Source organism: Candoia aspera, chromosome 3 (assembly GCF_035149785.1).
Source record: "Candoia aspera isolate rCanAsp1 chromosome 3, rCanAsp1.hap2, whole genome shotgun sequence".
Classification (NCBI taxonomy): domain Eukaryota; kingdom Metazoa; phylum Chordata; class Lepidosauria; order Squamata; family Boidae; genus Candoia; species Candoia aspera.
In genome coordinates, this window is record NC_086155.1 from 197,654,922 (window position 1) to 197,669,614 (window position 14,693).

The 14,693-nt window shown below is 41.2% G+C and overlaps 1 protein-coding gene across 17 annotated transcripts in view; it reads right to left on the reverse strand.

Moving 5' to 3' along the window:
- MTSS1 (MTSS I-BAR domain containing 1) overlaps window positions 1-14,693 on the reverse strand; it is a 134,074-nt gene that overhangs the window by 96,986 nt on the left and 22,395 nt on the right. For all 17 annotated transcript variants that reach the window (XM_063299670.1, XM_063299668.1, XM_063299659.1 and 14 more), the window contains exon 3: window positions 9,735-9,808. In XM_063299670.1, coding sequence (XP_063155740.1) covers window positions 9,735-9,808 — 74 coding nt within the window. The remainder of the gene's footprint in view (window positions 1-9,734; window positions 9,809-14,693) is intronic.

Genomic DNA, 14,693 nt, shown 5'->3' on the forward strand with positions numbered 1-14,693 from the left:
CTCATGACATTACCCATTCATCCAAGAAAGGAATCCACGATCCTTTCCAAAAAAAAAAAGTATATAAAATCCTTGCAACAATTAGCATGTGCAGTACAAAGCTAGTTCAGTGTACTTTGAATGGCAGGGCACATTAAATAGTTAAGTGCACACACACCTTGATCATCATCTGCTGAACCAGTTGTCCTCTTTTTGGGTGATTCACGGAGAGGTTAAGACCCTTTCTAATTCTCTCTCAGTAACACAGAATAAAAAACAAAAGAAAATAAAGGCATGCTATAATGAAAAACAGGGAGGAGAAATATAAACATCAAAGGGAGTATCAAAGGATTTATTAACAATTGTACTTTGAAGATCAATTGTCCATTCCTAGAGGAAGTACTCAGCTTTCAAGTAATCTCTGCATCAGTCTCATAAATTCAAACTCCTGGAAACACAGGAAAGGGCAAAACGGAAGTAGAAGAGGAAGCAATGCTATTTAGTGTACCTTCCAGGCTTCTTCTGCATGAATATTTAATACGGCCAGTCGAAAGGACATCAACCCTAGGTGGACATTCACCTCCTGCTAATTGAACAACGGCCAAAACTAAGCAGAAGGTAAGACATGTACCCTCTTCCCCAACAGCCCCAGACATAATGCAGTGTTCAAGGAGACAGAACCCGGGTTCAACCCTTTCACACCTTTTCAGTGCTCACATGGTCAGATTTAAAGGTCTTCATCCGGCAAATGAAAAACATCAGCAGGGGAGGAAGAATGGAGAAAAATCATATAGGTTTTACGCAGGGGGCTAAGGCAGATTCTCCAGCACCATGTAGAGAGGCACCCTCAGTGAGTGAGGTAGTGGTGCACCATGTACTTTTGTTCTGGGGTGGAGGCAGATTTGATCTACAGGTACCATCGATGGTCCCTATGGTCACTTTTGTTCTTCGCTACACAACAGAAATAAAGCTCACTCACTGAAATGCGCTGCCACCCCAAATCCTGAGATCGTGACACAATTAAGCTTGGAAAAGTATTCCCAAAGAAAGGTACCAATATTTCTCTTTACAACAGTACGCTGTTCTCCTTGGCAGGCCCGAAGAAACAAAACCCACTGGATAAATTGGACAGAAAAAAAGATACAGTTGGAATGGAGAAGAATCTGTCAAACCAAAAATTCTATCCTATACACAAATTTCTAACTTTGTACTGTGTCTTTGAGGAAGTTAGGAGGAGTGGTGAAAGAGAAGGCAGAGAAAAGAGAGACACAGGACATGTTCTGTTGAGTTCACCAAGTTAGATGTTGGGCTTACAAGTGTTTCGTTACCATACCAGGTAACATCAGATGTGGGGAAGACACAAAACATGGATGTGGGGAAGACACAAAACATAGTCATTTAGACAGGTTACTTTTTAATAAGTTATGTATAACTTGAGTTATTTATAAAAATAATAAAAATATATAAAAATATATAAAATTATAATTATATATATATATATATATGCGTATGTATATAATATTAAAAATAAAAAATATATAAAATTATATATAAGGTAAAGGTAAAGGTTTCCCTTGACGTAAAGTCCAGTCGAGTCCGACTCTAGGGGGCGGTGCTCATCTCCGTTTCTAAGCCTTGGAGCCGGCGTTGTCCATAGGACACTTCCGGGTCATGTGGCCAGCATGACTCACGGAACGCCGTTACCTTCCCGCCGAAGCGGTACCAATTAATCTACTCACATTTGCATGTTTTCGAACTGCTTGGTGTGCAGAAGCTGGGATGAGCAACGGGAGCTCACATGCATATAATATTAAAATAATAAAAAATATAAAATTATATATATATATATATATATATATATATATATATATATATATATATAATAAAGGCGGGACAGAAAATAAATAAATAATAAAATAATACTATGTGTGCACAGAAATATTGTATACAGCCATTTTGTTTTTCTTGCAAATCCAGTGCTGATAAAAGCAGGCTGATGGACCACGCACGAGGTTTCCTGCTGACTGACAAGGATAAAATACTTTTCTCAGCAGGATTGGCCGGCCCTAAAATAGAATGCGACTTCCAGGAACTACAATAAGCACATACAAGACAGCTTTCAGCTCATTAGGGTTTCAGAATAAAATTTACAATTTATCATCCCCTTCTTTTTTGCATTAGGCAAGAGTAAGTCAGCATTTTTGTCTAACTACCCACAGAAAATGAATGCTTCTATGCAAATCAGGCACACCACACCCTGTAGCAGGTACAGGGTTTCCATGTCATTTTCCCGGCATATTTTTGCATGGCACTTTGAAATCCTACACAAGTATGGGAGGATGCAATGGATGGGTGCCAAGGGCTGTTCCCTAGTACAGACAGCAACTTGGGGGTAAGCTCTCCTTTAAGGCAAGAGTGGGTCATCACTGAGCAGACTCTGGTCCCCAGCAGCACCATGGGGTCGCGAGGTAGTGAAAATATGGTGATCGATGTGGTATGGTAGTTAATGTATTAAGATTTGGACTGCCTCAAACCCTAGTCAACTATGGAGTCAGCCGGATGAATGTGGGTCAGCTGTTCACATGCAGCTCAACTTACTCACAGGTTGTTATAGAGATAAAATGAGAGACGACCCCTTGCCCCATGTAAGCTGCCCTGAGCCCTGAAGAGAAGAGATGGGATATAAATCCAATTAAAAGTCAAGTCACAGGCAAATGGATGCCTTAATTTTTTGTACCTCTAAGACCCCAGGGAAAACAAAACCGGGCTGATTTGGGGGTTCATTACAAAGGTCTTAAGGTCTCTGTTAAGATTTAGGGCACCGATTTCTTACTCTTCATACCTCCACCTAGAAATTCCAACACCCAATTCTCAAAATTTTAACTTCATTCACCCCACCAGTTTCTTCAGGCAGGGCAGGAAATGACAATATGGTCCCTAGGCCAAAAAAAGTTGTCTACTCCTAATTTAAGGCCTCCATTTCAACATCTGTGCAGATGGCCAAGGCTTTCTGAAGGCAGGACTGAAAGAGGAAGTTCTATCACTGCAGCACTGTTTTAAAAACCAAGTTTCAATAAAGCAAGAGTCTGTCCAGAAATCTGCACTCACAGCAACTATTCCTACTCGAGCCATTATAATTGGAAGAAGAGGACAGCTTAATTTATTTGTCTATTCCAGGAGAGGAGAGGAGAGGAGAGGAGAGGAATATCTAGGTAGTCCTCAACTTACAATCACAATTGGGACCGGAACTTCCATTGATAAGCGAGGCAGTCATTAAGTAAGTCACACTCGATTTTACGACCTTTTTTGCCATGGTCGTTAAGCAAATCACCATGGTCATTAAGTGAATCACGTGACCATTAACTAAATCTGGCTCCCTCCATTGACTTTGCTTGTCAGAAGTCAGCTGGGAAGGTCACAAATGGCAATCATGTGACCCCAGGATGCTGCAACCATCATAAATACATGCCAGTTGTCAACTGCCTGAATTTTGATCACATGACTGCAGGGGACACTGTGACAGTCGTAAGTGCAAGGGCAGGTTGCAAGTCACCTTTTCAGCACCACTGTAATTTTGAACGGCCGCTAAATGAATGGTCGTAAGTTGAGAACTACCTGTACTTAAGGTTGTGTCATGCATAACATAAAGCATTTCCTCCAGGAATAAGCTTAATAGGAAGCAGCACACAGCAACATATAGCTAGGTTAAAATCAGTACACCCAATTATCTTAATAATAAGATTCACACATTCCTAGATAGTCATTGCTCTACAGTTGCTTCACACATCATCCTGTGTGAAGCAGCTCACTAGAAATGAGACATGCTACAGAACTACAAAGAAATGAAATGTAAGCATAAAGCTCATATTCAAATTGTGTTTGGACCTCACTTTGTGAAGGATTCCTAGACAAATTGCTATGGGAACCAGGACCATTATTGGATGCGTAATATTTCCCAGAAGCTAAAACCCAGGGCAGATTTTTCACCTGTTTCTAGCAAAAGGCAGATATATGCAACACAGACAGGTTCTCAATGGTGACTGCAAAACATCTGGAAAAACTTAAGCATTACAGGTAGTCCTTGCTTAACGACCATTCATTTAGCAATGGTTCAGACTTACGAAGATGCTGAAAAACCAACTTGCAACCAACCCTCACACGATCATGATTCGGGCACTTGGCAACCAGTTCACATTTATGACCGTCACAGCATCCCACAGTTACGTGATTGCCACTTTCGACCTTCCCAGCTGGCTTCAGGCAAGCAAAATCAATGGGGAACTGTATGGTTCTCTTAATGACCGCATTGTTCACTTAACCACCATCACAAAAAAGGCCATAAAATTGGGTTGGATTTGCTTAATGACAGGCTAACTTAGCAACTGAAATTCCGGTCCCAATTTTGGTCGTTAAGCGAGGACTACCTGTACTTAGGAAGAAACTACCAGAAATTCAAACAACCAGAAACAGCTTGAAACATCAGCATTTGAGGAACTGCAGCAAGGGAATCTAAGGCAACTCCATTTTTTTTCTTTGTCCTTTGTGTTTTTAGTATTTTGGGGTGGGCCAGTACACTGTTGTTCATATTATGTCATTACTATTAGCTGCAATGGAAATCTAGTTATAAGAAAGAGGATTACAAAGTGAAATAAATGCATACAGAAAAATGCAAAGTGAAGCCCATTTTAACAGACAAATGGAGAGAAGGGGTGTCTGTTATTCAGGAAAGTCTTCAAATCAAAGAGCAGAAGGGGTGTACACTGTTTGCATGATGACATCATCACCCCAAGGAAGTAAAGTGATGCAAATGATAAAATTTGCATTATCGGTAGAATGGCATTGTTATACCCATGACATAAATTGCAGTGGAAATTTAATCCATAGTATGTAATCCATTGCAACAAAGTCTGGTAAAATGTGGTTTTATAGCATATGCAACTTGACTTGGCTAAATCTTCCTCTGTGCGTGTATCCACCACCCATAAAAAATTGAATAAGTATACATACAAATCACTTCCTAGATGATAGCTCATAGCTAACCCTGGATGACCTCAAAAAGCTAAGCAGGGTGGGCCTGATTATTACTTGAATGGGAGATCAACAGGACATCCCATGACTTTAGGGTAGACTCAGAAGTCACTAAAGCATCCCAAATAAATGCAACAACAAAGCATTTCTGTAACACCACCAAGAAACTGATTGTGTCCCGGAAGTCAAGAGTTGAAATCAACTTGAAGAAACCTTTACCTTTAATGGTTTAACTTAGATGGGTAAACCACACATCCATCTATGGCTCTGTTTTGCTCTAGTTCACGTACTTGACGATACACACTGCTGCAGAACCATGTGTTAGGGTCTTAAAGCATATGCTATGGCTGCACAGAATCACAGGTTAATTCCAATTTCACTTGTTCGATATAGCTGCACTGCAAGAGGGGAATCATACAGTATAGGAAAAAACTGGGGGAAGGGCCAGTATGCAAACATTAACTTCTTCCACTAGCCATCAGAAGTGGGACAATCATGTGATGCAGCTCTTTCTGAAGAGCTACATCACACGATTCTGCTGCACAGGCAGATTAGTTATACCAGCCTTCCCTTATCTTCTATCCTCCAAGATGGACTGTAATTCCCAGAATTGTTATCTAGCTTTGCTACAAGATGGTTGGGGAATTCAGGAGCGGCAGTTCCAACACAGGCACATAGAAGACTGGAAAGGTTTACACCATTATTATTTATTACCTTCCTCATCCATACTATAGCTGAAAAGGTAACTATTCAAGCAGTATTGATTCAACACTTATGGATTCCTTTATTTCTACTGATTATTAATAGATCCTAAAAGCAAGTTACGATGCTAAACGGGGCTTTTTCAACACCCCCAAATTGCTCATTTTACCACAGTTGAAGAAAACTAGAATACAGATACAAGGGAATCATTCAAGAATCCTCAGATACCTTTGCAAGCCCAGGTGTTACCTTATTCCTGACCTCACAAAAGACTTCTTCCTAGAGACGAATATTTGTGAAAACAAATAAATCAAAAACATTTCACTCTGGACCTCTGGCAGGTTTTTCTTTTTTTAAACATTATTCTACTCCGTTCTCCTGGCTTGTCCTTTCTTTTTACAAGAGAAGTGCATCACTGAAAACTGGAAATTTGCTGCTGGATAATATGCGTGAAATGTGCAGCAATTACTGTGCAATGTAACAATGGGATACATCATCACATTAAGCCTAATGTGTTTTAACCATGGTTGTTGACTAAGCACAATTGGCTTGGTTATGTCACACTAAGCCTCAAACCACAGTTTTCAAACCACAGAAACTGGGTTCTCATATCCCGTTCAGCCAAAATCAAAAAATGTTACAGATGAGCCAGAAATAACACACAAGATGACAGCTGTTTTTAACTGCCTTAAAATGAGACTTTTTGCTCTATGAAGAAAATGGTTTTCTAACTCTGAAAGAAAATGCCCAGAGTGACACTTGGACTTCTTTAACAGGGTAGGTGAAACCTGAACCTTGTTTGACACTCCCAGAATTATTGTCGATTGTATATTATTTACATTTCCAGAAGAGCATATTTGAAAGCGTGATCAGAGAATGTATGAGATGAAGTCTTTGAAAATACATTTCAGAATGCTGATCTGTGAATGCCACCCATCTCCAAAATGGCAAGCAAACCAAGGGTGGCACAAAATAGTAATTCTGTCAACCTTAGAAAGAATTTTGTAAAACAAACGTAACATATAGGTTTGAAATATAACATCTTAACATAAACAAAGACTCATGTTTTGCTAATTAGCGAAAGGACTGCTACTCTTGCAAGCGAATGCATCAAGGTCTGTCACAACCTTTTCTTGAGGATAAAGATACAGAGAACCCTTCCTTCTTATTTCCCCAACAGGTACAATCTTCCAGATGTATGGCACGGCATCTTCCAGAATTCCTAGCCAGCATGGAATTTTGGGAGGTGTGGCCCCAAAACATCTGGAAGGCACTGGAAGGACTGGAAAAGCCACCCTATGCACACTAAAAGCCAAGCAATAGGACTGCAATGAATATGCCTTTACAATGGATCTTCTGTCAGAGGGGATCTGTTAAAAAGTACTGGTGTGTCAGCTATCAAATGTACTAACCCTCCAGGAAGGCACATTATGCACGCCTTTCCACTTTGAAACAAGCAGATGAACCTACGAATTCTACTATATTAAAAGCTTGTAGCCAAAGTTTTGGCAAGTAGCTTCACCTCACCATATAAACTTCATTATGGGGAGGACAACTCACAGGATCCTATTTGTGCTTACTTATCTCTACTTCTGCCTTTTATCCTAGGAAGGAAGGAAGGAAGGAAGGAAGGAAGGAAGGAAGGAAGGAAGGAAGGAAGGAAGGAAGGAAGACAGACTACAATTGTGCCACAAACACGTAAAGCAATGTTGGGTTATTTTTAACCCTAGGTATCTCCAAGAGACTTTACCATGAGATGTGATGCTAGCTATCAGGTTGGCTAACTTCAAAAAAAGAGTTGGATCAATCCTTGGAAGTCACTGGGATTTGCTGGGAAACTACTGGGCTTCCTTGTGCAGTTGGTTGGTCACTGTGAGAACAGACTGCTGGACTAGATGGGCCTGGGGTCCCATCCAGCAGGGCCCTGCTTATGTTTTTGTGCAAAAGACTGCCTTTTCCAAAGTCAACCTGCCCTTCCTGGGAGATCCGGGAGAGAAGCCATGCTGAACTTTGATGCTATAAGCCACCCAGAGTCGCTTTCTGTGAGATGGGCGGCTATATAAAATTGAGCATGCACAAACAAATAAATAAATAAATCCATCCCATCTCTGAAGGAGTCCAATCTACAGGGCCTTGGACCAGGGCCTTCTCAATGGGGGCACCCCCTGCCCCCCATGGAATAACTTGCCCCACATACAATAATCACCTACTCCCTACAGAGTTTCTGGGAAGAGGTAAAACTTTGGCTCTGAGAAAAGAACATTTGAAGGGTTTTAGTTTCCTTTCTGATCTGTTTTGGCTGACAAGCACTACTGTAATGTATTTTAATGTCTTTAACCTCCATGTCAGTTATACACCATATGGAGCCTACTTCAATAAGGTGGCATAGAAATGCTAGGAAGGAAGGAATAAAGAAATGTATCTGGGGGGGTTTACTATGGGAATGGGAGTAGCAAGTTTCTCAGGGACCTCTAGTTACCAATCCCACCCTTAAACCCCTCCCTGAAACACTGGGCTGGCACTTGGGCCCCATTTCCTCCTGTGATGGCACCATAAGGTTTCCTGCAGCCCTCCAGAAACTTAGGAACCTGCATTACAGCCCCCAATTTTCATGTATAATCTGATTTCCTATCCACAGGATACACAAGGCAGCAGACAGTAGATAGTAAAATTAATAAATTGATTTAAAGGGTCTGACGGAAGGAGAATGTTTTGACTTCTTTCCTACAAGTGGAAAGGGCAGGTCTAAACAGCACTCCTCAGGAAGAGCATTCCATAGCCCAGGAATGATACAGGGGAAGACCCCCTCCAATGCACCCACCAGACTTCATCTGACATCTGTATCTCTCTTCTTGGCCCCATCTACACATCTGCTGAGCATCTCGACTCTTTTTTTTCCTGGCCTTCTTCTTCAATACTCTGAATTACGTTCTCTGCCTTGCCAACGCCTCTGTCTGCTGCCTTCTCACCCCTTATCTGCTTATTTCCAAAATCATATTTGAAGCATTCCTCTTCTAATCCTTTTGCCTGCCTCTCCAGAGGTTATTAAGCCTTATTCAGGCTAAACAATCCATCACAGCCACAAGTTTCATAGCTGACACAACAGTTCTTGGACAGGGATGAGTATTCTGTATCGACAGGGCCACAAATGGCCCTTGAGTCCTCTTGGGCAGCCCTCAGAGCCCCCCTTTAAATAGCTCAATTTTTTGCCATGAAGAGCTGTGAAGCAGAGGAAAGCTGTAGTGTAGGTCCTAAAATAAGCATATCATAAAGACAACATTCATATTCCTGAAAAAAATAGCTCTACCCACATTGTAGCTTCCCAGAAACAACTATGAGTAGCCGTTGGCCATAAAAATGGTTGCCCCTCTGACTTTGTGCATCACAACAGAAACCAACATCTCCTAAATTGTGTCCTACACAAGGTCATTCAGAGTTTTATGCACTTCAATGTCTGTCTGTCCCTAACTCTTTGAAAGACTATGGGAAATGAAACACATTTATTCGTGTTCCCTTCTTCTCCAGACATTTTGCTTAGCAAGAACACGGTAGAGAGAAGACCAGGAAGGTGCACTTTCCTGGTACATGCAAATTCCTTACCTTCCGAAAAAATATGTAAAGATATATATGCTGCAGCTCATTTAATGGATGTGTGGCTTCCCCCAACTCTTTCCAAAAATCAGGACTTATTCCTAACCTACCCTAATAAATTCCTCTTCAGATAAACCCAAGCAGCCCTTTTGTTTCAAGTCACAATAGCAATTCAGATGGCCAATGAAACCACGTGCCCGTTATTCACACCAATCAAGTTTCAGTGACAGGTTTCTGGGTTTTCATATTCTTTCAAGCCACTGGCACATTTTCACACTTTGGGGGCGGGGAGGGGAATATTCGCAGATGTCTAACAGATATGTCATTGGTACGAGTAGCCAAATTTCCGAAATAGAAGAGAGAGACAGCACCTACATGTTGTACAGACCATGTATACTCGTTCTGCTAAACTGAAAACCGGCGCATCTGCTTACCACGCGTATTGGTTGCCATGTCTGCTACTTTCTGAAAGGCATCCAAGAAGGCAGCTGCTGCTACGACCGTCGTCCTAGAATACAGGCAGACAGCATAATATTAGAAACAGCTTGTTGCCATCAATTTGGGTCACTACACAAGAAGAAAAAAATGTATTATTAGACTGTAAAAAGAAGCTAATAAGGCACTTGTATGTGGAACAAAGAACTGATGATTTTCCCAATCTGATTTGCTCTTATTTATTTATTTTTTGCAAAGGGACCGTGAGTAATAGCAGGAAGTGCTTTCTGTTGTCTAAAACTTTGCACTAAGAGGCAGTACAATGACTAAAAAAGACTAGACTGTATGCTCAAAAGTGCAAACCTTATCGGCTGAGTTTGCACACTGCACTGAAATTATCACGTGATTCATTTGGTTTTGGCTTACTCTGTTGTGCAAACCCCACTGGTGCAACTAGTAAAGCATGGTTCATGGCTTAACATTACAGGTAGTCCTCACTTAATGACTATTCATTTAGTGATGGTTCAAACTTACGATGGTGCTGAAAAAACTGGCTTATGATCATCACTTACAACTGTCACAGCATCCCCACAATCACAATTCAGGCACTTGGCAACCAGTTCACATTTATGACTGTCGCAGCATCCCATGGTCATGTGACTGCCATTTTTTACCTTCCCAGCTGGCTTCTGGCAAGCAAAATCAGTGGGGAACTGCACAATTCACTTAATGACCACATGGTTCTCTTAACACCTGTGGTGATTCACTTAACAACCACTGCAAAAAATCAAAATCAGGTTGGATTCACTTAATGACCACTTCACTTAGCAACTGAGATTCCAGTCTCAATTGTGGTCGTTAAGCAAGGACTACCTGTATGAATCCATCAAGCTAGTTAGATTTATTCAACAAGCTAAGCTTAAGTGATAGCTTAGCATAATGTATGGGGCCTTGTAGGGCAGACTGTGCTGATTTTGGCCCAGCATATCATGAGAACCCAGCCTTTCTGGCTTGTAAACCATAGCTGGGTGGCTTACTCAGTAGGCAGAGTATTACACAATACATAGCATTGTTTAAACTCTGCCCACTGAGGCTAATTTAGTAAATCATGGCTTAGTGTATGTTATCACAGCCAAAGAAGAACAACTCTTAATATTTGAACAGTAGGAAAGATGTCATCAGTAGAGATTAGTCAAGTCCCATTCTTGACATCCCAAAGAGTATGATATGAAATAATGGATTTAAATGATTAAAAAATAAAATACTAACAGCAAATGCCATGACCCAGAGGTTCTCCTTTACTGAATATGTTCAACTGGGGGTTAGATAACCATCTGTTGGGGATGCTTTAGTTTGGATTCCTGCACTGACCTGGACTGGCCTGGACCACCAATGGCCTAAATGGCCTCTTCCAACTCTAAGAAAGTAGGCTTCTATGAGCTGCTGGTAGGGATGCTGATGACTCATAAGACTGTTTCCCTTTTGGAGACAAAGCTATTCTGTATTCACAGTAAATTTTTGGCTTATCAAATCTTGTAACTACATAAAGGACATACCACTGTCTTATTTCAGACAACAGTAAGATAACAAAAGTGTGCAAGTGTCTACCTGTTTCAATCAAACAAGTGGCAGACACCTGGTCTACAAGAATTCGGGAGCAAATCAACCCAAGAGACTATTTACATCTCTGGTCTTTGATGACCAATTTGACAGACCAAACTATCTTTTGGTCAAGAAGCCTCAGATTCTGTAAGTGAACGGGGGGGGGGGGGGAGAGAGAGCTTCTTTTCATTTAAGTTAGAACATCTTAGATGTTCTCTACAATACATGTCAAGATGAAACAGCTTCCTGAGGCAAAGGATACTGAACGCCATTAAGAACATCCAAATGCAAAATTGACCCTATGGAACTACCTATCATGAGGCAGTCCCACAAATGTTCTGTTGGAATAGATGGAAGCCATAAAGGAAACAGGATATGCACGAATCCTCTTCTGAGCCATGCATTAGTCCGAAGAAGCATGCATCGAAGAATATGTTGATGTATTACAGTGATGCTGGCTAGCAGAAAGGGTAAATCATCACAGAGATTTTCCAGCTAAGTATTTAGGACAGTCCTAACAATCTTAACTCAGGCTGTGCTCAGATTGTGATAAGCCACAGCTTGTGGAAAGTCACAGTAGCCTGCTTCATATGTAAAATTAGGATTCAGCACTCTACTAGGCACACTGGCAGGGTCAAAAACTGAGCTAAGCCAGCCCCCCCCTCAGAAATTGATATTACAGCATAATGAGATATATTACACATTTTATTGTAAACCGCCCAGAGTCCCCCATGAGGTGGAGATGGGCGGTGAATGAATGAATGAATGAATGAATGAATGAATGAATAAAGAAAGAAAGAAAGAAAGAAAGAAAGAAAGAAAGAAAGAAAGAAAGAAAGAAAGAAAGCCTCACGCATGTGCATGGAGATTTTTCTTTGGTTTAACTATAGGATATTCAAATTGTTATCTCCCCATTCAACACTTCAAGGGATATAGTCTGGGGTCAGTATAATTTGGTTTTCAGTTAAAACTTCTGCCAAATAAAATGAAAGGTAACCATGCCATTTTTTTCAGCACAAATTCCCAAACAGTCTATAGACACTTAGTCCCATTTCAACATAAATCTAGTTGCAGCAGGTCCTCAGATTCCCCTTCAGCAAGATATGACATTCCCTAAATATAGAAGGCATTTTGTGAGTAAGTAGGTCTTAAAGACCCTGTTCACCTCGAAAACAGAATGGTTTCCCTCTTTGGCTTAATTAATTGCATATTCAGATTTAAATTTTAAGGAATCTGGGGCATGACTTTGGGGATAAACTAAAAAGAAAGGCACAGAGCAGGTGGAAGGAAAAAGAAACCCAGAATCCCAAAATCAAGAAAAAACTAAACATCTGACAGCTGCTAGCAAGCTTAACTTTGGTACTATTTTAAGTGCCTTTTCTCCAAGTTGAGGAACAAGGGCAGGTTAACCAGTATGTATCTCCCGCCCTCATTCTACAGCTTGGACCAGCTTCAAAAATGATGGTAAACCATGATGTGATTGTGGTTTTTTGAATGAACTGCAATAGGCTGAATTCAAGTAACACAGTAACCTCAAGCAAAACAAATCCCATTATGACTCTGCTTGTGTAACAGACTACAATGGTACAAGTAGTCCTCAACTTATGACCACAATTGGGACCAGAACTTCCATCGTAAGTTGTTGCAGTCATAAGTCAAGTCACTACATGACCGGACTCAATTTTATGATCATTTTTACAGCGGTCATTAAGCAAATCACCTTGGTTGTTAAGCGAATCCAGATTCCCCAATAGGTGGTTTTTGCCAGAAAACATCAAAAAAGTTGCAAAATGTGATCATGTGACCACGGGATGCTGCAGCCGGCCATAAATGAGAGCCAGCTGCCAAGTGCCCAAAATGCGTCCATGTGGCTGCAGGTGTGTATGTGTGTGCAACATTTTGCAACGCTCAGAAGCGTTTTACAGACCGTAAAGCACCCGTTCTGAGGCTGTCGTAACTTATTTATTTATCTAACCTATCCCTGCCCATCTCCTCCCGTCGGGGGACTCTGTTAAACAAACGGTCCTAAGTCAAGGACTACCACCTGTACAGAGATATGGATTCGAGGAACGAAAAGTAATTTGGAGGTGCACACACTGAGCAGCTGTGCAAGTCCAGAAAAACATGAACCTGCCTGAAAGTCTTTTCAACAGGTGTTCTGTGTGTATCCCATGCATATTCCAAATCACATTTTCTCCTTTGACCCTGGATCTTTGCTCAGTCCAAGAACACACTAATCCCAAACCTAACAAGCCCACGACAGCTCAGAATGATATGTGAACCCACCCCAGCCATGGTCATGCAACTCTGGAATAGCCAGATGCTTCACAAAATTAGAGTGAGCTCCAATTGCAATCAAACCATCCTGAAAGAAGAGAAAATTCCACATTGCTTCACATCTGTTATGGACTTCCCTTTCACATTTCTACACTGGCTCCCCCTTATTTCCATATTCACCATCCACAGCAAACCTACAATATACTAATTATATTTGCTTTCTTTTCTCAGCAAAGAGGTCACCCAAACCAAACAATTCTCTTCAGTAAAACCTCAGTTTTTACTCAGCCTTTATTTCCAGACAGTTTTGCTCCTCCTCCTCTTAGTCTTCTTTTCCCACATTCATGTTTGTTTGTTTTTTGCTCTGCAGCATGAGTAAAAAAAAGAAGAGCCGGTTTGGCATAGTAGTTAAAGACACTGGCTAGGAACCAGGAGACTGTGGGTTCTAGCCCTGCCTTAGGCACAAAGCCAGTTGGGTGACTTCAGGCCAGCTACTCACTTGTAACCCTAGGAAGAAGGCAAGGGCAAACCACTTCCAAAAACATTGCCAAGAATGACAGGGACTTGGAGACCACCTCGAAAGGAAAAAAAGTAGGTGTAGAAAGAAACATGCAATCTTCTTGTTCCTCTTCAATTTCCAAGCTTTTAATCCCACAAATTGGCTAAAGAGATCTGCTAAGAATGCCTGGTGGCTCAATCCCCAATCAAAGATCCAGAGGAGGATACTGTGATGGACTCAGGACAACAAATTCCCTTTCCATAGCACTCAAGAAGGCAGCTCTTCTCTCCCCTCCTACCTGGTAACAGCACCCATCTGACTTTGGCTGACCTTGAGAAACCTAAGTGGGATCAGAACTGGCTAGTCCTTGGATGGGAAACAGTAAGGAAATCAAGGTGGTAAAGCCTGACTGCAAAGTCAAAAGATCACCCTAGAAGACAACAGCAAACCATTTTAATATTGTTACCAGAAATCTATCTAGACCTGCCCAAATAGTCAGCAGGAGCCCAGCTCAACTAAAGGAAATCTTTGTGTCTATGAAGTAGATTAACATTTGCACTCTGTTCCTTCTTCTGTTCCA